The following is a 22,969-nucleotide window of genomic DNA, read 5'->3' as shown; positions in this document are numbered from 1 at the left end:
GAGCATTCCAGTGAAGCCCCCCAGAGCCGGGAGCATCCCGGTGCCCGGAGCATCCATCCTGGACGCGCCCGCGGGAGGGCGCGCCGAGCGCCGAGCACGGAGCGGCCTCTCCCGGGACGGGGAGGGCGGAGGGGCCGGGCCGAGCCCGTGTCCGCCCCGGGCGTCGCGCGGGGCCGCGGCGGGGCCATGGCGGTGGTGGAGGCGGCGGAGGCGACGGTGCCATGCCGGGTGCAGTACCTGGAGGACGCGGATCCCTTCGCCTTCGGCAGCTTCCCGGAGCCCCGACGAGCCCCGGTTTACGCCGTGGAGGAGGCGCTGGCCCTGGGGGCGCAGCTGCCCGCGCTGCACCGCCTGGTCGGGGCCCCGCTGCCGGTGAGCAGGGACGGGGACGGCGGGGAAAGCGCCGTGCGGGGGAGCGGGTGGGGATGGCTGGCTGGAGGGGACCGGGGGGCGAGGGATCGGACTGTGTGTCCCCGGCAGCGCTCCCGGTGTGAGTCACGGCGGGGTTTGTGAGCTCCTGCGGGAGATGCCAGCCTCGGCCGGCCCCGATGAGTCGGCGGGAGGAAGAGGATGTGCTGCTCAGGGCAGGCAGGAACCCTGGCAGGGGGAAGCAGGATGAGGGCAGGCGTCCATCCCCATGTGGTTGGGGCTGAGGCAGGCAGCGTGTTCCCCACCGGCCTCGCACTTCCACGCCGGGAAGCCGGAGCGGAGCACACCGCTCCGCCTGGGACCCTTCCAGTGCTGCTTCTTGCTGCGGCACCTGGAGCTTGGGGCGGTGATGGTGGGGGCGGAGGGCCACCAGCCCCTCATCTCACCGGTCCGGCAGCAGCTTTGTCAGCGGAGAGCAGTACGGAAATGCACGCTGAGCAATTTCCTTCAGCTGGGAGGAAGGCAGGAGGCCGAACGTGAAGCGAGGCACCGTGTCTTGTTTGTGTGTCCTCAAGTCTGGCTCGGGCTGGGAAGTGGAGGAGACACGGGAGACAGGGCACCCTCCCTGCCTATCTCCTGTGGATGTGATGCTCTCGGAGCATCCTTCTCGGGATGGGGACAGGCTTGTTTTCTTCCTCAGGAAAGCGGGACCCAGCAGAGCTTGGCAATAGCTGAGCATCTTCGTCTTGCAGCACCACAGGAGTGCAGGGAAGGGAGGCAGGAGCCCCGGCTGGCTGGGGGGAGCTCTGCTCAGAGCTAGAGCAGAGAGATGGAGCGACAGGAGGGGGAAATTCAGCTCGGTGTGCCCGACACTGAGCTTGCTGGCCTTCCAGGGGAGAGGGGATCACTTCGAGACTTTGCCTGCACCAAAAAAAAACCCCTCCCGTTTATTCCCCTTTTCATTTTTCTTGGAGCAAAGAAGCAGCGTCTCATGTCGCCGTCATGGGATTTTTAGGCGGTGACTAAAGGGAGTTTGTTTGGGAACAAACAGCCTGGAGACATGACGAATGGAGCAAACTCAAATTTCATGCGTGTGCTGTGCTCCCTGGGCAGGAGCTGGCTGTAACGGGATCGCCAGCCCGGAGTGCTGCCATGGTGGCACGGGGCAGGGGGAGGGGACACTGGACACTGCGTTCCCGAGGGCGGGAGCGTTGCAAGGAGGTCCTGTGCCCAGCAGAAGGGTGTTGATCCTGGGCTTTCAGGCTCTGTTCTCTACCTAATCCAAGCTCTGGATATTTTTTTCCCCGTAGTTTCCTCATATCATCCCATGACTCTTGGTGAAATCACAGGTGAACCGCCTGGATCCTGTTCTGGGTTTATAAACCAGATTTCTGGATTATATAGATTATAAACCATGATGCCTTTATCACACAGTGCTCTCTGAGGCAGCAAGGGCTGCAGAATGTCCCACCTGACAAGCTGGGATGCTGGCTGGGGTTTGCATGAGCAACTGTGTTCATTGGGAGCCTCCTGCACTGGGATTTACAGCCTGTGGAGTGAGGTCAGTCTCTCAAGCCACCCAGCTCAGTTGAAATTCAGAGCTGGCACCCTTGGAGCCATGCAGATGTTGTTCCCCTGGCATGACCAGCCAAAGCCTCCCCTGGTGCCTTTTGTGCCAGGTAGCACTCAGCTCCATTAGTCACCGCCCTAAAATTAGTAAATGAACAGTCAGATTTTCCCAAGGAACTGGCTGTAAAAAAATTCAACTGGGAATGCCTGGTGCCAGGTTTGTCCTGCTGGGCAGCATGCCTGGACCTGCAGAGCACTGGAAGAGGATTCAGCAGCCAGGAGGGAGCTGGGCTGGGGTACCCTCATAGTTGGAGGAAGATTGAGCTGCTGGCACCCAGGGGATGAGCTGCCATGGCAGAGCAGCTGAGCCCTACCCTTGCTGGGCCCAGCAAAGCAGCTCCCTGTGCTGGGAACAGCTTAGAGATGATGAGCAAGAGGTTTCTGGTGCAAGCATCAATGCCTTGAATAGCCTGTCCTGCCCCATGACACCCTTGGTGCTTCCTCTCCCTGAGCAGGACCTGTCACTGATGACTTTTTCATGCTCTCCGGGAAGTGTGTTTGCTTGGAAATACCTTCCTGCTTTGTTTGCTGCTGCTGCATTGTTTGCCTCCAGGCTGATACTATCTTCTCCACTTTCCAGCATTTTTCTAGTACCCTTGGGTGATGCTTGGGCAGGGCGTGGCCATTCTCTGAACCTCTGCAGGCAGGTTTTGACAGGGCAGGTTTTTTGGCTGTCCTTTAAGTCCCCAAATGCTCCTGCGGCTCCCTTGAGCACTATCTCACCTCTGAATCTGGGGATTTTTCCAAACAATTGCAAAACCCATCAGGCTAGAGTTTTGCATTCTCCTTCCTCCCCCGGAAATCTGGGAAGAGCAAACAGTTCGCTGGCCTCAGTGCCATAAACTTGCTGAGAGCTCTTGTACTCAACAGAGGTGCCGGTGGGGCAATCTCTGTGTGTGAAGTGAGCAATCCCCATCCCACAGCCCTGTTGCCCTCTGTTTCCTAACAGGCTTGAGGAGGGCTTTGGTGAGGGTCTTTGCCCCACTTCACCCCTGGATGGTAGGAAAGCGGTGAGGAGGGGTCAGCAGCACTGAGTGTTGGTGCTCAGCAGCTCCCAGCACTCCCCAGCTCCCAACACCATCCCTGCATGGATCCCAGGAAGGGAGCTGCAGCCAGGCACTCATGCCACGGCTTTTCCAGGACACCAACTGCTGCCTGGGACTGGGCTCCTCCCACTGCCACAGGTCTGCTGATAAACAGCAGGAGATCTGTTAATGAGCAATGAGCCCAGCTGGAGGAGCTTCCAGAGGGAAGAAAGTTGGCACTTCTGGGCTGACTCTGGGTGACCTCCAGAGATCCCTCCTGGCCTGGGTATTATTTCCTGCCCCCATGATAAGGCAGTGGCAGTGTTCTCATCCACTTGCTGCCATCCATCATGCAGGAGTGGACAAGCACCTGAGTGTCGTGGCAAAGGACACCCCTCTTAACCCTGCAACTAAATTGTGGTGAATGCACTTGGCTGGGGTTGGGGTTGGGGTTGGGGTGGGTCCTGTGGCTCGTGTAACTCTACAAACCATCAGCCCCCCTGTGTGTTTTGGGAGGAAGAGCAGCAGCTGATGATGTTCTTTCTGACATGTCAGTGCCTTGTGTTTAACTGCTGCCTACTATATTTAAATAATATATTTTTCCTGTAGTTTCCCCACAGCCTTTCTAGAAGAGCTGCAGCGATGCTGAGAAATTGTGCAAAAAGAAAGTGTTAGAAAGGGGGTAAAAGTGGTAAAAGTGTTTCCTTTGCTGACAGATAAAGAGGATATTTGTTGCCTGGCCTTGGAGCATGTGGGGATGCTGCGATAGGGGTGAGCAGGAAAATGTGATGCTGTGCTGGGTGGTGTGAGTTCGTCTGTGCATGGACAATGTCTCCATATTGGAGGTGAGGAGGTTTCCATCACAGTCCCATTGAATCCTGGAACAGTTTGGATTTGAAGGGACCTTAAAGGGATCATCTTGTTCCATGCCACTGCCATGGGCAGGAACACCTTCCATTAGAGCTCTTGTTCCAAGTCCCATCCACCCTGGCCTTGAACACTTCCAGGGATGGGGCATTCAACACAGACAGAATCCTTTTCCAGGTTGTGGATCCTTGTTCTACATCAGGGTTGGCACGAGCATCATGTCCTCAGCAAGACCCTAGAACCTCCCTGTGAATGGATGAAGGGCATCCATCCTGCTGCAGGGTGGCTGGGACTCCCAGGAGCCACGGGCTGCATGTGTGAGCGTGGGATACTCTCCTCTCCCAGCTCTGTTTTGCCTTCAAGTCCCCATTGCCCTCAAAGTCTGGTTCATTTTGTAATGGTTTACCAGGCAGGAGACAGATGAACCAGAGCCACCCTGCACTGGGAGCTGTCAGTAACCTGTGACCCCAACTTGCTGCCCCCAGCACCATGACACTGAGACCTCAGCTTGATCCTACAGGGTATAAACCCCCTGTCTGAATAACCCCTGGCCCTGGGGCAGCTGCTGCTCCTTGGTGTGGAAGTGCTGCCCGGGATTTTTGGCAGGGCTGCAGGAGCCTGGGATGGCCTCTCCCCATCCCCAGGGAGGCCACAGCCAAGCCAGGGCCCAGGGCTTGGAGCATCCCTAGTGGGAAACGTTGCCAAGCTCACACGGGAAATACACAGGGTCAGGTCCCAGGGGCTTGGCCTCCCCCCACAGCTGGGACATGTCAGCAGCCCCAGAGGAGCTGGGATGTTAACTCTGGCTTGCTGGGGCTGTGGCAGCCCAGAGAAGGCAAGGCTTTTGTTCTGAGGGTGATTTGCTCTTTGCTGACTTAGAGTGCCTAGGTGGATACAGGGATGCCTGAGGGATGCCCAGGAGGCTGGCAGAGGTGCCAGTGGCGATGCAGGGGTTGGCCAGGAGGATACAGAGATGTCTGGGAGGATGCCCAGGAGTACGCAGGAATTGGCTGGGTGGATGCAGGGATGTCCAGGTCGATGCAGGGATGCAGGACAGCCTGTCCCAGTGGAGGGATTGAAGCATTCCCCAGTGAGCAAACCCTGTGTGGGGTCATTGTTAGGGACTGACGCTGTGAAGGCAGAGCTGGAAGCCAGGAGTACCTGCCCAGTGCCAGGTGCTGTGTTTGCCAAGCCTGTGTTTGCTGCACATTGCCATGGCTGGCTGGCGTGGCCAGCAATGTCCAACCCAACAACAGTGCCCTGCCAAATTGCCCATGTTAACTACTTCAATTAATGTGTCATTTGACTTTACCCTGTGGTATTAAAGTCACACTCACAGTGAATTCATATGTGTGAGCTTGTGCCCAATGCTGGGATGCAAGGAGATGGGAATGTTATGGAAAAGAATCCCAGTGAGACACAGGAGGCATACCCAATATTGCAGTGGGATCTCCAGGGCCACAGTGGGGAAAGGCATTGATGGGAAAGGTAGAGAAGCTGTGACTGTTCCCATCTGAGCTCCTCAGCCACAGGACTGTGCTTGGAGCTTTTGCAATTTGGGGTTGAAATTGAGGTGGGGTTTTAGATGGCTGATGGATCCCCACTTCTCTCCCCGATTGCTGCTTTTGTTTGCACAAGAGCAGCTTTAATAATGGGGTTTTATCCCCAGTCCTCAGTTCCTGCCCTGCAGATGTGTTCCTTGGAGATGGTTGAGCAGGGAGAGGGTGGGGCAGGGGAGTTGCAAGTGCTTTAGGAACAGATCCAGATGTGCAGGGGAGGCAGGGTGCTGGCACTGCCCTCCCTCTGCTTCTGCTCATGCCTTGAGGGTGAGTTGCCGTGTCCCAGAAGACCTGGCTGGGTGCTGTGGGGTGCTGCTGGCTCCAGGGTACCTCAGGACTTTGTGGGTGCCGTGCACCATGGGTGCTGTGCATGGATTTTCTGGGAAGGTGCCCCTTGCCCCAGCCTTGTCTCAGGGCTGTGCTTATCCAATTCTGATGGAAGATGCCACGTGGCTCTGGGCTGAGTCAGAGGGTGTGTCAGCCAGGGCACATCCCAGAGATTTGCACTGCTTTGGGGGGTCCCTGTCTGGGCTGGGTGCCCAACAGTTCCCTCAGACCCAGTCCCTGCAGGCAGGGGCAATTTGCCAGCTCTGGGAGGAGATGGATCCTGCCCCAGCTGAGCCCCTGCTGACTAACGGGGAGCCCCAGGGAGCCAATCAACCTCTTGCCATGGTTCCCACCCAGGGATTGCCAAGGAGCTCAATGCTGGCAGGACTGCCCTCACTCAACCTTTTCCTGCCTGGGGCTCCATGTTTCTCCACAATCAGCGCCAGGCTGAGGCAGAAGGTGCTGGGACATCTCCCTGCAGAGCCAGTGGCTGCGGACAGGTGGGACATGCCACCCCACTGCAGGATGTGTCTGCCAACTGAGTTTGGTGTGAGTGGGAGGGTGACCTGGGAATGCTCTGGGAGCCTGTAGGCCTGTGGTGGGCATGGGCACTCAGCCTTGCTGTCTGCATCCCCAGCTGGAGGACTGCACGCTGCAGGTCTCACCCTCTGGACACTACCTGGACCTTGACTTATCCCTGCTGGAACAGAAGGATGATCTGGAGGGTTTCTACGAGGAGGTCAGGTAGGGCACATGGGGTACCTGAGCCATGTGGGGACACAGGGGACCCCACATGTGTGTGTACACCATGGGCAAAGAGCCAGGGGTTGGGGTGGTCCCACTGCAGGCACTCACAGCACATTTTCCCTCACCTCAGGAAGGGGAGACGGCCGACCCTGATCCTGCGCACGCAGCTCTCCGTCCGAGTCCACGCCATCATCGGTGAGTCAGGGCTGCTCTCTCCTCCAGCCTGGTCCAGCAGCTCCACTGCCCTGGATGGGGGAGGTTTGGCCTCTGCAGTGAGTTTTGGCCAGGGTTTTTGTGATGGAGAGGGCTGCTTCCACCCCATAACCCCTCCCAGAGATCAGGGGATGTGGTCCTCGTGGGGTACCCGCTGGGTTAATACCCTCCATCCTCAGAGATCAGGACTTTTGCCTCTTGGGCTGGGAGCCCACCACCCACTGCAGTTATTCTGGGTCACTCAGGCAAGCTCTAAATATAGCTGTGAAGACATAAACAAAGGGCTCTTGCGCAGCAGAAAGTGCTGCCATGGTTCAGAAAGCCTGCTCTGAGGTCCTGCAAAATTTTCAGGAGTCTCAAGCCTTTTTTTTGTCTTTGGCAGGGGGAAAACAAGCACTGAGAAGAGTGATGCCAGATGGGCATCAGCTGACTGTGCAGGGCTGCAGCTGAACCATGCAGGAAGGGGCAGGAAGCCCAGGGTCAGGGTCATGGTCGTGCTCTTTGCCAGCAGTTCCCAGGCTCTGTCTGAGCGCTGAGCTCTTCTGCTTTTCCTCCCAGCAGCTCTGCCTTCCCTCCCAGCTCTGACAAGCTGATAAGCAAGTGGAGGAGGCTGCCAGGACACTGTGTTTTACAGGGCATATCTGGAGGACTACTTGGACATCTTGTTTTTAGCTTGTTGCAGCTTTAAGCCTGACCCAAATAAGTTGGGATATGTGGCTAACTCAGTTTTTGCATGTGGGAAGTGCTGGTTCCCAATGGCCTTGGTGTCTTCATGGGGCCTTCCAGCTTCCCAATGCCCTGGCTGCTCCACGCTGGCTCCTGCCTGCAGGCACACCCCCAAAAGCACATAGTCTCCACCCCAGTGACAGTCCTGTCCCCGAGCAACCTGTGTCACACTACTGGCCTTCCTATCCTGTGGATTTTTCCCAAGCTCCGAGGCTGCTGGGAACTTTGGAACCATGACATGGCTGTGCCCAGGGAGGGATGGCTAAAAGTAGCTCAACCTCTTGCCTCTGTTCCTGTTTAGGTTCTGCAAAGGAAACCAGAGGGGATATTTGTGTCATTGCTGGTCAGAAAAAGAGGGCAAAAAAAAGGAAATAGGAAAGTGAGAGGGCTGAAATATGTAGTTGTGTTAGAGCAGCTGCTCCCAGCCACTGTGTCCCACAGCCAGGACAGTGCTGGGGTGATGGCACAGAGATCAGGATCAGGATAAGTCAGGATGAGGGGCTTTCCCAGGAAGCCCCAGTTCAGCAGTGAGCCACTCACACCACATCTCTCCTTTCCTCCCAGAGAAGCTGTACAACTCACGGGGGCCCGAGCTGCGCAGGTCCCTCTTCTCCCTGAAGCAGCTCTTCCAGGTGAGGTGATGCTGGTGTGGTGGGGGACAGGGGCTCCCTCAGGGCTGGCTGCCACACTGCAGTAACACTTGGCCTTCTTCCCTCAGGAGGACAAGGACCTGGTGCCAGAGTTTGTGAACCTGGAGGGGTTGACGTGCCTGATCAAAGTGGGGACAGAGGCTGACCAGAACTACCAAAATTACATCCTCCGGGGTTGGTATTTGGGCACAGGGCACCTCTGGAGCAGGTTCCCTAAAGAAGCTGTGGGTGCCCTATCCCTGGAAGTGTTCAAGGCCAGGTTGGATGGGTCTTTTATGCAACCTGGTTTAATGGAAGGTGTCCCTGCCTGTGGCAGGGGAGTTGGAATGGGTCTTTAAGGTCCCTTCAACCCAAAGCATTCCAGGATTCTATGCTTGTCCCCAGGGAGGAAGGCTGGCATTCAGGGTGAGCAAGCCACAAAGTCTGCCAGGGCTACTCTGCCTTCCCAGCAGCCAGACATTGCCCTTGCTGCAGTGATGCTGTGCAGGGATGGGAATTCCCAACCCCTGCCTGCTGCAGCATCAGCCTGCCCACTGTCTGCCTTGCAGCCTTGAGCCAGATCATGCTCTTCGTGGATGGAATGCAGGGTGTCATCAACCACAATGAGACTGTCCAGTGGCTGTACACACTCTCAGGAAGCCCAGTGAGTGCCTGTTGCTCTTGGGGGGCTGTCTGTGCCCTCCACTGCATCCCCTTCCCTGCTTGTGGCTGTCCCCTTGAACCATCCCTCAGAGGATGTGCCTTCACTCTCTGCCTCTGGGCTTGGTACTCTGGTATCTTTGCTTGTGTTGGGTCCTGCTCCCAGCCTTCTGGGAGTCACCCAGGATCTGCAGACCTCCCTATCCTGATGTGACCACATTCCCAGGCACAGAGCTTGAGTAAGACACTCCTGCTCTAGGTCCCTTCCCAGTGCCTCTCAGCCATCAGCCTCACAGCTGCAGGTCCCTGGCCCCACGGCAAAGCTCCCAGTCCTGGGGCATGGGCACAGCCACCCCACAGTGCCCCAGCAGCACGCTGGCAGGCCCCTGTCACTGCTGCTGTCCCAGCTGCCATCCCTTGTCCCAGTTTCGCCTGGTGGTGAAGATGGCACTGAAGCTGCTCCTGGTGTTTGTGGAGTACACAGAGCCCAACGCCTTGCTGCTCATCCGCGCCGTCAATGCCGTGGACCAGGCGAGAGGTGAGCGCAGCTCCAGCCTCCTGCGAGGTCCCTGCTGGGGGACAGTGTCCCCTCCCAGCCTGCATGTCACCTGTTCATCCCTCTTTTCCCAGGTGCCTGTCCGTGGTCCAACTTAATGGCCATCCTGGAGCAGCGCAACGGGGCTGACACAGAGCTGCTGGTGTTCACCATGACACTGATCAACAAGGTCTGTGGGGGTGTCCCCGTGGTGCCACACTGCTGGGGCTCAGTGTGGGTCACCCCAGTGCCAGCAGCATCCCTCTGATTCTGCCCAGACGCTGGCAGCCCTCCCAGACCAGGACACCTTCTATGATGTGACTGACTGCCTGGAGCAGCAGGGCATGGAGCAGGTGGTGCAGCAGTACCTGGGCAGCAAGGGCACCGACCTTGACTTGAAGCAGCAGTTCACAATCTACGAGGTGAGTGGGGCTCCAAAAGGATCTGGCCATGTACTACCTGCCTCCAGCAGGGAGGGTGAGTGCATGGGGTGGCAGGGATGCTGCTGTGCCCAGTGCCATGCCCCTGGTCCCTCCACAGAGTGCTCTCAAGCTGGAGGATGATGTGGAAGAGCCACCCTCAGGGGGACGCAAAGAGCGGAGGAGGACAGATGAGGGCCGGCGTGGGTGGCGATCCCAGGGTGGCTCCCAGGATCCCAGTGCTGATGCCCAGCCACTGCTGGGGTCTCCTGACACTCCAAAGGAGCCCCCAGCTGAGGACACCCTGCCTATCCCTGCACCAAGCAGCCCAGCACAGTAAGTACAGCTGGAGGTGTTCTGTGGTGGGGATGCTCCTGGGATGGTGAAGACACCGAGATGCCGCATAAGCAGCACTTGGATCCGTTGCTGGTGTGAGGGTGGAGAGCAGTCCTGTGGGACTGGGACCTGCTCTCAGTCCCTGTCAACTTCTTCCAGACCCTGTCCCGCCAGCATCTACAACAGCACGTCCAGCGTGCGGCTGGCCCTGGCCTCCTCCCCGGCTGAGAAGGAGCAGCCCCCGGGCCCAGGAGAGCGCAGCATCTACAAGTAAGGAGCCAGGGGGGGCTGGGGGCATGGAGGTCCCCCAGGGCAGCAGGGTGGGCTCCCAGGAGCGTGAGGTGTGTCCATCCCAGGGCACACTCTGCCTTTCCCCTTGGGGAAACAGTCTGGGAGGGTACTGGAGCTGGAGAGATGTATGAGGGGGCAGCAAGTATCAAAGGGTCCAGCCAGGGGCTCCAAGGCATCCTTCGGGCATGCACAGCTCTGCTCCAGCTCCTCATTCTCCTCTCTGCCCATGCTTGCCCTCTCCTCTGCCCACTCTTTCTGTCTTTCCTTTTGCAGGCTGCACCAAACTGCCCCTGTCTGGTAAGTGCCTGGCTTTGCACGTGCATGCTCCCTCCCAGCATGATCATAGAATCATAGCATCCTGGAATAATTTGGGTTGAAAGGGACCTTAAAAATCATCTAGTTCCAATGCTTCCACTAGATTGCTCAAAGCATCCAGCCTGGTCTTACAGGGATGGGGCATCCACAGCTTCTCTGGGCTACCTATGCCAGTGTCTCACCAGCCTCATAGGAAGGAATTTCTTCCTAATACCCAGTTTAAACCTACTCTCTTTCAGCTTGATGTCCTATTAATTCTCCCTTGCCCTATCCTGTGGGGGAGCAGTCACTTGCACTCACCTTGCTGCCCCCATCCCTTGCCTCTCCCCTTCAAGTCCTACCTGTGGGACCCCAACCCACTCCCCCACCACCCCACAGGATGTGGCACGCTCTGATCCCTGCTTTGGGGTGAGGTGTCCTTGCTGGGGGTGGCACAGCCCTCTCCAGGTGATGGACAATGTCCCATCTCTCCAGCACCTGATGCCACGTGGTGCCTGGGCCGGAGGGGACTTGCCAGGGCTCTCCTGGCTCCCTGTGAACCCTGGGGCCATGGGGCAAGGGTTCCATGCTGGAGGGCTGCCAGGTGGGTGTGTGCAGGATGCACGAGCCCCGGGGGACTGCCAGCAGAGGGAGCTAACCCCTGTTTTCCCTCAGGCGGGAGGATGCCCCCTCCTCGCATGGGGACAAGCCTATTTTGAAGAAGTTTGAGTAAGTAGAGGCATGCGTGTGTCTCCAGGCATGCGCTTCCTTGGAGTGGTACCCGGCTGGAGGTATCTGGGCTCTGGCCACCCAGGGCATGAGGAGCAGGATCATGCCCTCAAGTCTCTGCCTTGGTGCCTTCCTTTGCAGCTTTTGGACGAGGGTTGCACTGAGCACCAGGTCTGTTGGGACCAACTGGTGACTGCAGCACCCTGTTGGCACAGCTGTGGGGCCATCACCTCTCTCTGCAGGGCTCAGAGGAGGTTGAATCCTTGGTGTCCCCGATGAGCTGTGACCAGTGCAGGGGGTTTCTGTGCTGTGGGACTGCCTCTTCAGTGTGGCATGGTGTGGTTCGCTAGTTGTCCCTATTGTCCCCATCCCTGCTTTGTTTTTGGCCAACATCCACCCCATCTTGCAGAGCTCGCTTTTTGGAGAACCTGGCTGCAGCCCAGAAGGAGAAGATCTCTTCCATGGCCAAGGGACGGCTCGACGTCCTTAGCGATACTACACTGGAGCATCCTACTGCTCTTGCATGGGAAAGAGACCATGGCACCTGCGATCCCGGGATGGAGCCACCCAGCATAAGTAGGTGCTGCCAGGGTGTGTGTTCCCAGCTCATCTGGGTCCCTGGGTGGGGATTAGTGGCCCCTCAGTCCCCATCCCATGCCTGTATCTGTGACACACAGAGCCTTGGAGGAGCTGGTCGTACCTCCTTGCTCAAAATGCTGGCATCTGAGCACACCTCACTGCAGAGCAGGACTCCAGCTCTACACTGAGTCAGCACCACCTGCCCCCTCCAAGCAGATTATTCCAGCTTCTCCCTCTCTCCCTGCAGGGTCTTGTTTGGCTCGATCTGACATCACTGACTCCTGCAGCACCATCTCCTCTGACACCAAGTTTATGCTGGACATGCTCTATGCCAAGGGCTCCTCGGAGTCAGGGAGGGAGAAGGTGTTCCATGAAATACCTTTATCCCCCCAGATCCAGGGTGAGGTGGAGATGGACACCAAGGGAAGCAGCAGCCAGGAGCAGGAGAGTGCCCGGCCCCGTGGCAGGGCTCCAGATGGGCCAGTAGCCAGCGCCCATGCCAAGCTGGTACGTGCCATGTCCAGCATAGATGATGAGACCCACACACAGAAGCTGGAGAGCACTGGGATGATGCCCATCAAAAAGGAAACGGAGCTGACATGGGAGCGCCTGGAGACCATCCCTGTGCAGCTGAAGATCAAGGACATGGACTTCACTGACTTGGGGGAAGAAGAAGATTTTGACATCCTGGACACGGGGCAAATGACCAACGGGTCTTTCCTCCATCCTGGCATTGAAGCAATGAGTGCTGGAACATTCATGGCTCCCCCTCCACCTCCTCCCCTCCCTGGTTGCCCACCACCTCCACCTCCTGCCCTCCCTGGTTGCCCACCACCACCACCACCACCACCTCCTGCCATCCCTGGTTGCCCACCACCACCACCTCCACCTCCTGCAGTCCCCGGCTGCCCACCCCCACCAGGGCTGCCAGGTCCCTCAACAACAGATGGCCCCTCTGAGGCCAAGAAGAAGAGGACAGTGAAGCTCTTCTGGAAAGAGCTGAAGCAGCTGGATGGCACTGTGGGGACTGGCAGGTTTGGCCAGGGGACACTTTGGGCATCCCTGCAGAATGTCGAGGTCAATACTGCGAAACTGGAGCATCTCTTTGAGTCACGGTCAAAGGAAGCGCCAACCTCAAAGGTACCAGTGGGCACCCATTGGCGGAGGGGCATTGAGGGGTGGGAGGAAGGCTGTGGGTTCCTGTGGGGATCCTGTTACCCCTACCCTCTCTCAAGGATGGGCACCAGAAGCCTGGAGGCTCAGTGGGGATGATTATGTGCAGTGCCCAGATTTGGTTTGGCTCACAGGCCTCATCTGTGTTTGGTTCCCTGTGTTCATAAGTTCACGAAGGTGAGCCCTTTGCCTGGCTGTCCCCATCCATCCTGTCCTGTTTGCAGAAAGCCATTGATGGGAAGAAGGTGGTGGTGGTGTTGGACCCCAAGAGGAGCAACGCCATCAACATTGGCCTCACTGTGCTGCCGCCCGTCCATATAATCAAGACAGCCGTGCTCAACTTTGATGAGTTTGCAGTCAGTAAGGAAGGGATTGAGGTGAGCACAAGAGAAGCAGGCTCAGCTCCTCTGAGGTCCTCTGCAGGTCATTTCCCCAGGCTAGGCAACATCCATGCCATGATGCCTGGGGTGACACATCCTACATATGGAGACTGACATATCCCTCTTTCCCTGCTCCAGAAAATCCTAACCATGGTCCCAACTGAGGAGGAAAAACAGAAGATCCAGGAGGCCCAGTTGGCCAATCCTGATGTTCCTTTGGGCTCTGCAGAGCAGTTCCTGCTCTCCCTGTCTTCCATCAGTGACCTCACGGCCAGGCTCCAGCTCTGGGCCTTCAAGCTGGACTATGAGAGCCTGGAGCAGGTATGGAGCCATGTACCCCATCTCCCCTCTGCCCTCCCACTGCTGACACCTCAGCAGTGCTAAGCACTGAGCCAAGCATGTTTCTGGTGAGGAACAGTCATATCCAAACATGGGAGGTGCCCCAGCATGGCTGGGGATGGGCTGCAGATCCCCAAGGCAAGCATGGGCTTGGATTGATCAGGAGGTGGTTGTCCTCGTGGGTGAATGCTGAAGCTCCCAAGGGAGAGAGTGGCCAAGGGATCTCACCTGCTTCTCCCTCACCCAGGAGATCGCAGAGCCGCTCTTTGATCTGAAGGTAGGCATGGAGCAGCTGGCCAGAAATCACACATTCAAGTGCATCTTGGCCACGCTGCTGGCAACGGGCAACTTCTTGAATGGTTCCCAGGTGAGGAGCAGGGTGAGGACCAGCCATGGTTTGTGGGCACCTAGAAGGGTCTGTGGGGAGCTGGGAGGTGCTGGTGGGGACCCAGTGGATCTGCAGACTGGAGGTCTGCTGGAGTAGGGACGAGAGTCCCTGCTGAGTCCATTGGGTTTCAGAGCAGAGGCTTTGAGCTCGGCTACCTGGAGAAGGTCTCAGAAGTGAAGGACACAGTGCACCGGCAGTCCCTGCTCTACCATCTCTGCCAGATGGTGGTAGAGAAGTTCCCAGAAACCACTGACCTCTACTCAGAAATTGCCTCCATCACCCGCTCTGCCAAGGTGAGGCAAGGCAGGTGACACCTGGGCAGGGGGACGGTGTGGGTCCTGTGGCTGCCCAGCTACACCAGCATGGCCAAGGACTGACATCTCACTCTTCCAGATTGACTTTGAAGAGCTGGCCAACAGCCTGGTGCAGCTGGAGCGGAGGTGCAGGGCCTCCTGGCACAACCTGAAGGTGATTGCCAAGCATGAGACCAAGCCAGTGCTGAAGACTAAGCTGACAGAGTTCCTCAAGGACAGCACCCAGCGCATCATCGTCCTAAAGGTGGTGCACAGGCGTGTCCTCAACAGGTTGGTGGCTTGGGGACACAGCAGGAACCTTGCAGTCCTGTTGGTGGCCCTCCGTGACTGATGTTCCCATAGGTTTCACTCCTTCCTGCTGTACCTGGGGTACCCAGCGAGCGCGGTGCGGGATGTGAAGGTGACATCCATCTGCAAACTGCTGCAGGAGTTTGCCCTGGAGTACCGCACCTGCCGGGAGCGCGTGCTGCAGCAGCAGAAGAAACGCGCCGCCCACCGCGAGCGCAACAAAACTCGGGGCCGGCTCATCACCGAGGTACGAGGACACTTGCCTGGGTGCCAGCAGGAGGTGACGCTCCCCATGTCCCCAACACCAACCTCTCCTCCTATTGCAGACTGAGAAATTCTCCGGCATTGCCGAGGCAGTTCTGCCGCCTGCCGTGGTGTCCAGCAGCCCCAGGGAGCAGATGGAAGCGGGTCACGAGAGCATGAAGATTGTGCTGACCTCCCCCACAGATATCCCTGCCCGCCGCAGCCGAGCCAGCCAGGGTAGGAGCAGGATGGCAGAGGAACTCAAGACATGCCCAGCTGGCCGGGAGCACCTGGTGCCAGCATCCTCATTGTCCCCATGCAGGAACAGGGCATGGCACCCCGACCCAGGGCTCTCCAGCCCAGGAGGATGTTCCCAGCTCACCTGATGATGCTTCAGATGAAATCATGGACCAGCTTGTGAAATCAGTGACACACAATCCCAACCCCCGACCCTGCCCCAACAAGGAGCGCAGGAGGTCCCGTGGCAATAGGAAGTCCTGTAAGTCCCATTCCTGTGTCCTTGTGCCCTGTTCCATCTCTGTTCCACGCTCTGTCCCTGTACTCTGTCCCATTTCCATGTCCCTGTCCCATGTCTGTGTCCCTGCTCAGATGCTTCTTCCCAGCTCTGTGTCCCTGTCCCCTTACCCTTTCCATCTCTTTGTCTCTCTTGCCATGCCCTGTCCCATCTCTCCTCCCAGGCTCTGCCCAATCCCCATACTCCTTCTCATCTCTGTCCCCGTCACTGTCTTGTTCCATCTCCATGTCTCTGTGCTCTATCCCTTGTCCTCTGTGTCCTTGTTCCCATGCCCTGTCTGGCTCCTTCCCCATGGGCCACCCGTCACCTGCCATGCTGAGCCCACCAGACGGGATGTACCCTGAGACCAGTCCATGCCAGTGCACCCCATTACCCTGTCCCTGCCTGAGCAGGCCCCCATGTGTGGGGACTCTGGCACCCAGTGCTGCTCGTGCTGGCAGTGCCACACTCTGCTCTTCCCGCAGTGCGGCGGACGCTGAAGAGTGGCCTCACCGACGAGCTGGTGCAGGCCCTGGGCCTGGGGCGGGCGCCTGGCATGGAGGTTTGAGGGGGCTCTGGCTGCTCCCCACTGCCAGCAGCCCCAGGACAGGAAGCAGCCCCAGCAGCCAGCAGCCCCAGCAGCCCCTGTGGTTCCAGGAAAGGCACACTCTGCACCTTTGGCCTCACCTCACTTTTTCCTGCTGGCCTCCAGCTCCCAGAGGTGCAGGGAGCAGAATGTGAGTGATGGCCCAGAGCTGCTCCATGGCGACCGGGATGGAGGATGCTCAGCACTCGTGCTTGGAGGCTCGAGGTTCATCTTCTCAACAGTATTAGAGCGGTCAAGGGGCTGGACTCAGATCCCCTCTGGGAACTGGGCCTGGCCCACAGCCGCTGTGGCAATAAAATTATCTGATATGCTGCCAGCATCTCCTGTTCCTGTACCTGAGAGGCCAGAATGATGTGATACTCCCTCCCTGGCCAAGCCAGTATCCCTTCTCCTGCAACCCCAACCCTGCTGCCTGGGGCAAGCACTCAGTCAGCCCTGTGGCTTGTAGGCACCATTGTCCCTCTGGGAACAGCATGATCCCCTCTGTGCCAGGACAGCTGGGGGATTTTTTCCAGAAGGAGCAAGGACTGCTGCCAGGCTCAAGGCTGCACGCTCAAGGACAGGAGCAGTGGCTCGAGCACAAGGCCACAGCACAGTAAAATTGTCTCACACTTCACCTCTCCTTTACAAACCTCTGCTGGGGTGTTTAGCCAGACCCAGACCTGGGTCAGAGGCAGGGTGGTTGTTCCCCTCTAGGGGCAGGTCCAAGGCACAGCAGCTGTGTCCCCCAGCTGCAAGCCTCAGAAATACCAGTGCTTGGCAAAGACAGGCTGCCTGTTCCTGTAAATGCACCAAGGCCAGCATCTGCCGGTCCCCATGGGAGCCTGGGAGATGTTCCTGCCACCTCCTGTCCCAGTGTGGCTCATGCCATGCCAGACACGGATTAAACCCCACGCTGGGTACGATGCTCCTCGCAGTGGGAACCATTTCTCAGCATCCCCCTCTGCCAGTGCTCTGGGCACTCTCACCTGTGGTAGAGGCCTTTGGGAATGGTGTCACATCATCCATCACGACAGCTCCACCTCGGCGCTGCCCTGGCGCTGCCTCCAGCCCTGAATCCCGCACAGCAGGTCTCTGTGGCCTTCAAGGAATGAAGAAAAACTCCACCGGGCAGGGCAGCTTTTTCCTCCTGGCTATCTCTGCCCAGGGTTGTTACTCTCCCACGAGGCTGGACATGCCAGCCTGCCCCGGCTTGCAGTGTCTGAGATCTTCCTGAGTGGCCCTGAAAGCAGCAAGATGCCACACTGAGAGCTGCAAGTGTCCCAGAAGTGCCTCAAGATACAGTCTGGCTTTCCTGGCCTCTGGGTGCTTGACTTGGTGCTGCAAAGAGAGGACAAAGAGGTTATGACAGGTAACAGTGAGCCACAGGAGGAAGGAGAAGGGGCTGAGAAAGCACCTTCTTGACCCCCTGCACCTACTCCAGGTACCTAAAATGATATTGCATATGTCACAGTCTAGGATTGTTACTCCTGAGGGCTTGCTGGGGACCACTGAGGCAGGGTGCAGGGGAATGTGTTTGGGTTTTTCCACCTTTTTTTTTTTTCAGCCTTGCTGTTATTTCCAGGATTCCCAGCCTGGCCCTGGACACACGCTGCCCTTGAGTGGCGCCTGAAGTGCTTGGCTTGGCCACAGCACAAGTCATTTATGCCAAAAATATGACCAGCAGGGGTGACCCCTGAGAAGGAGAGGGGGTGGCAGGATGCTGGAGGCACCTTTGCAAGCTGAGGGGGGTTTGGGGCAGTCAGATGAGGCTTGGTGGGGACCTGGGACACATGTGGCCTCAGGCAGCATTAACAGAGATGGGGTTGGGGTGCTGCAGCCCCAGTGGACTTCTCGAGGGGGGATGAAGGGCAGGACACCCCATGGCACCCAGCACCTCCATTTCTTCATCCATCTCCATCCCTGCGTGGCTCCTGCCCAGCCAGCCCGGGACCACGAGCTGTGTGTTGCTGCCACGAGGGGGCACGGTGGCCACACGCAGGCGAGGCCACCCTAAAGGACGCTTCCTGTCCCGAAAGGATGCCCCGTGTCCCGCCGCTCGCTCTTCAGCGACTCGCCAACAAAAATGGGCTTCATTTTGTTGTTCTCCCCTGGCTGGCACCCGGCGGGGCTGCACCCTGCTCCCCCCACCCAGAGACACAGCCTGCCTCTTTCATGTCTCCTGTTGAATGACAGCCGCGTCCTTGGTCCTGGCTGTTTGTCTGGCCGGCGGGGACAGGCTCCGGTCCCCTCTGATCAGCTGTGTCTCCACGGCTTGTCCCTGGCCCTCATTCTGCCCTGGCCCCGTTCCAGGCAGTGGGGAGAAGCAGGGGACAGCAGGAATGAGCCCGGCTCCACTTTATGTTGCATTTTTGCTCTTCTGTATTTTCCACCCTTACTGTGATAGATGTTCCCTGCCTTCTCCATTCCAACTTTTCCATGGGACTGTCCCAGCACAGGATCCTGTTTGCTGCCACACTCTGAGGTTGGCTACAGCTTCATGCTACATGGGCATGTCCCCAGTGCCACCCCCAAGCTCAGGGTAGGGGATTGCCCATGGTCCTGGCCTCGTGGTTGCCATGAAGCCCCACCACCTTGTGTGAGAAGCACAATTACCATCAGTGACAGCACAACCTCTCTTCTCCTCCCAGGTCAGAACCATCTTGAACACTTCTTGCAAATACTGGTGCACCCTAGCCACCTTCCAGAAGCACTATGATCATCTACAACCCCCACCCCCCCCAAATTCCTCCTCCTGCCTCAGCTGGAGGACACCTACTCCACTTCCTGGCCTCAACCCTCTTAAGCAACTTCAGGCTGACAACATGCTCCATTCTGCAACCACCTTCCCCAGCAGGATGGAGGCGTGGAATAGGAACCAGGTCACAGCTGCTGTGACCTACTGCCACCTTCCCTAGGAGCAGAGGGAGCAGAATGTCACCTGGAGCATGGCCCAGTCATCTTCCCCTGGCATCTGTCCTGTGACCAAGGGGGAGACACATTTCCCCTGTCCCCATCACTCCAGTGCTGAGATACAGACTCTGTGATGGGCAGAGATGGGAGATGGGAGGTTGATGCTGTGCTGCCAAAGGAAGCCTGGCATGCTACCACACATGACCCAGGAGAACACTAAGTATTAGTGGAGATGGAATCACTGTTTCACAGCCACACTGAAGGAGTAAGGTCCCTGCAGCCCAAAATCAGCTCTGATTTGGAGAACTGTGGTGCAGAAAGCCTGGCTGCCAAAGGCTGTGCAGACACAGTGACACAAGGTCCTGGCCAGGGCAGAAGGTGAAACCACCCAAAGCCACGAATGCATCTGGAAACTGAGCTGTGTTTTGTAAATACCTGGGGATCATGTGCAACCTGAAAAAACAAGTCAGAGGCAGGAATGTTCTGAAGACAAGGGGGTCTGGAAAGAGTCAGACCCAGGGGCAGTGCTTGGCTGGATGCTCCACGCTGCCAGCAAGGCTCTCCTGGGGAGCAGCCCTGGTACTCTGCAAAGGAGCTGCTCCAGCCACAGCACCCCAGGAGAAAGGAGATCCTGCCCAGCTGCTGGGGAAAGCTTTGAGCTGTGCCCACCATCCAGCTGAGGTGTGTGGAAACCCCCTATAGATGGAGGATCAAAGCCTGGGTCTCAGGCTGATTCCATCAACATGGCACCAAATGCAGCAGACAATGAGGACCAATGGTCACCTGTGATTTACAGCTTCAAAATATAAGGAAAGATCAAAGCAAGTCCTTTGTCAATTAAGCTGGAAACAAGGAATGAAAAATGCTGGGGAAGAAGAGGAAAAAGATCCCAGAACAAAGAGCTTAGGTGGCTCCATGGAGGCTGTGGCTGAGGTTGGCTGTGCCATGAGAAGTGCCTCCAGGCTGGGATTTTTTAGACTCAGTTTCCCATGCCTTAGGTTTGGGAAAGGATCACAGGGATGTTGGATGCAGGAAAGGCTTTCCTGGAGGTGAACCTGGCTTAGCTGAATCACAGCCACCTGTGGATCTGTGCTCCCCAGAAAAGAATGCCAAAATTACAGAGTTACCACTACAGTAGCAAAGTTCAACCAGAACCAAGACAACTGCACAAAGTTCAGTAGTAGGACACAAATATTTGGTGCCAGGAGTAATTAATCACTGTCCTTTGCAAGATGCTTTGGGGCAAAATGAGAGTTAAATTCCAAGTGGTGCAACAGCCTTTGTCACCCCTGAACTGTCTCCAGACCCAGATGCCAATGGGCTCCAGTGTCTCACATCCTCACTGTGACAGATGAACCCCTGTCCATTCAAGGGCATTTTGAGGACATTGTGTGGGAGACAGGGAGCCCCCTGTGCTCCAAGTGCAGCATCCCCTTTCCTGTGGGTTTGACAGTCCATGGTGGGTACCCGGCCCTCAAGTGACATTGAAGGAGGAGGCCTCAGCCCCATGGTCCCCTCTCCTGAGACAGCTGCTCCCAGGGAAGGACTGTACCTCATGGCATTTGTGAGGAAGCAAGAGCTGGCACAAATATCCATCAGCACTGAACAGGCAAAAGTGGCCTGTTAGACGCTTGCCTGGGTGGCGTTTCCTGAGGAGATAATAGCCCTGGAAGAAGGACTTGCTGTTTTGGAGAAGATTAAGTACCTGTGGCAGCAGCATGCGGATGAATCACAACCCTCATGGGCTTAGAGACCCTGGAAATGGCTTATGGCACTTTGAAAACAATGTCATGAATCTTCTGCAGATCAGATTAGGGAGTGGAACAATTATCTCAAAACCTGTTAGTCATGGGAGGCTCCAGGAGCTGGAGGAACAGCCTAGGGCAAGGGGAGCACTAGGAAGATGTGGTTTGTGTGTCCTCCCTCCCAGGGACCTGCTCGAGCAGCCCCAGGAAAGGTGTGGGAGGTGGCTGTGGTTGAACCAGCCCTGCTTCCCCTGTGAAAGGTGAGCTGTAATTAGCAGAACGGGTACGGAAGAGCTCAAGTAGGTCAAAAGGTAATGGGGCTATCACCGGCATTTCCCAACAGCACGGTGCAGCTGGGAGGCACCTCAGGGTTGGGCAATGGGCAGATGAACAAGGCCAGGCACTGTCTTCAAGGGAAGAGCCACCAGTCACCCTGACTGCACACCAGCCTTCTGAGGAAAGCTGGGGAGCGGCCAGAGACAGCAAATGGTGCTGCTGGTTCAGCCCCACCACACGGGGCCTGTGGTGAGAAAACCCACAGTAAGCCCTGAGTGGTGTGACAAAGAGCACCCCAGTTATCTACAAACCTATCCTGAGGTGTCCCACCTCAGGGCATCCCAAGACCATGTGTGAGGAGATCTGGAAGGGATGGATGCAGGGATGCAGGGATGCAGGGATGGATGGATGGATGGATGGATGGATGGATGGATGGATGGATGGATGGATGGATGGATGGATGAACATCCAATCTAGCTCTCAAGGGGTTGTGGAAATTCATGTTGCAATTTGGGAATGGCCACATCTACCCTCTGTGAAATACAGACATGGGTACAGACTCTACATTCTGTCTGTCCCTGCAAAGCACCATATCCCTGCCCCCACTCCCTTGCGTGCCCCAGCACTTCCAACTTGGCCAGCACAGTAAGGGATTGCCTCTCATGGAAAACAACCTTTCTCCAACAGGATTTTTCAAGCCCAGGTGAAGTGATGTGTGGTGAGGTTTAACCAGGTCCTCTTCAAAGCCCAAGTTCCCTGAGGCTCTGCTTTGTGGTCACCTCTATTGTTTTCATCAGGTTCAGTAGCCCAGGGCTGCAAGCAAGCAGATTCCTGTGGGAGAGCCCGCGGCCATGCTGTTGGGAGCATCCCTCCTCCTCCTCTACCTTGCCGGCTTCCCAACATTCCCTTGAGCACTTCAAACTCAGCTGGGTGACACCACCACACCCCAGCCAAACCACCCCAGCCTGTTCCACGCTGTACTTCTGCAGCTGTTGCCATCCCTGCTGATGAAATGTGGTTTCCTGCCAGTACCAGGGAGGCTGTTTCCAATGAGGATGGCACAGGCATCCCTGGCACGTGCTGCCACCACCACAGGGCTTGGGGGTCTGGTGGGGCAGCCAGTGCTGATGGCAGCACAGCTGGCAGGGCCTGGCTCCACCAGGGAGGGAGAGGTGTTGGTGATGGCACGTGAGAGCCCAGAGAGTGCCAAGAGTCAGGCCCACGGCAGGGACACACGAAGGATCACCGAGTACGGAGACTTGGTGAAATATTAAAGCAGGTGCTTAATAAAGCGAGCCCAGCGGCAGCAATTACCCTGTGTAATTAACCTGGGAAGGAGAGGACTTTGTCCCCCAGCCAGGTGGTGCAGGGAGCTCCTGCCAGCAGCTGCTGGAGGTGGCACAGACCTGGCACCCAGCACTGCATGGCAGGGCTTCCCCAGGCTTTGCTGGGGCAAGCCAGGAGCTGAGCTCCCAGCATGGCTCACCCTGCTGCAGCCCCAGAGTCACACCAGGTACGTGAGTGGCAGAGCACTGCCTGCTCTGGGTGCTGAGGAACTGAGCATGGCTGGCCAAGGCAGCAGGAGCTGGGCAGCCCACTGCTCCTAGAGTGCTCCCCAGCAGGGCCTGAGGGCACTGCCCTGTGCAGGGGGACCCGATCGAGGGGTGGCCCTGACGGTGGCCATGCCCTGTGCTCCCCCTGTCCCAGTGGGGCGTGGGTGCTGGGGGCACTGGTTCTGGCTTGGGCAGCCTCCCTGGATGCAATGGCACTTCCTGCCAGAAAGCTCTGCCTGGACAGGCACTGAGCCAAGCTGTGCCAGGCCAAACTGAGCTGAGCTAAATTGAACCAAGCTGAGCTGAACTGTGCTTACCTAGGT

General features: G+C 57.4%; 1 protein-coding gene across 2 annotated transcripts; it reads left to right on the top strand.

The window, feature by feature from the left end:
- The first annotated feature begins 186 nt into the window (after positions 1-186).
- Positions 187-16,499, top strand: FHOD1 (formin homology 2 domain containing 1). 2 transcript variants are annotated; one of them, XM_036390462.2, is made up of 24 exons: positions 187-372; positions 6,414-6,520; positions 6,654-6,718; positions 8,027-8,094; positions 8,181-8,286; positions 8,661-8,755; positions 9,178-9,289; positions 9,382-9,476; positions 9,565-9,708; positions 9,827-10,041; positions 10,201-10,311; positions 10,606-10,629; positions 11,302-11,355; positions 11,765-11,931; positions 12,182-13,074; positions 13,332-13,484; positions 13,626-13,808; positions 14,074-14,193; positions 14,346-14,507; positions 14,608-14,798; positions 14,871-15,063; positions 15,143-15,296; positions 15,382-15,558; positions 16,059-16,499. In XM_036390462.2, exons 1-24 carry the CDS (start codon positions 187-189, stop codon positions 16,139-16,141), a joined length of 3,858 nt encoding a protein of 1,285 aa, XP_036246355.1. In that variant the 3' UTR covers positions 16,142-16,499. The 2 variants fall into 2 exon arrangements, with proteins under 2 accessions (XP_036246355.1, XP_036246356.1); XM_036390463.2 differs by lacking the exons at positions 10,606-10,629; positions 11,302-11,355.
- Positions 16,500-22,969: the final 6,470 nt, after the last annotated feature.

The sequence above is a fragment of the Molothrus ater genome, chromosome 12, assembly GCF_012460135.2.
Source record: "Molothrus ater isolate BHLD 08-10-18 breed brown headed cowbird chromosome 12, BPBGC_Mater_1.1, whole genome shotgun sequence".
NCBI classification, from domain to species: domain Eukaryota; kingdom Metazoa; phylum Chordata; class Aves; order Passeriformes; family Icteridae; genus Molothrus; species Molothrus ater.
The sequence above is the reverse complement of the archived record's forward strand: the minus strand, read 5'-3'. Positions and strand labels throughout refer to the sequence as shown.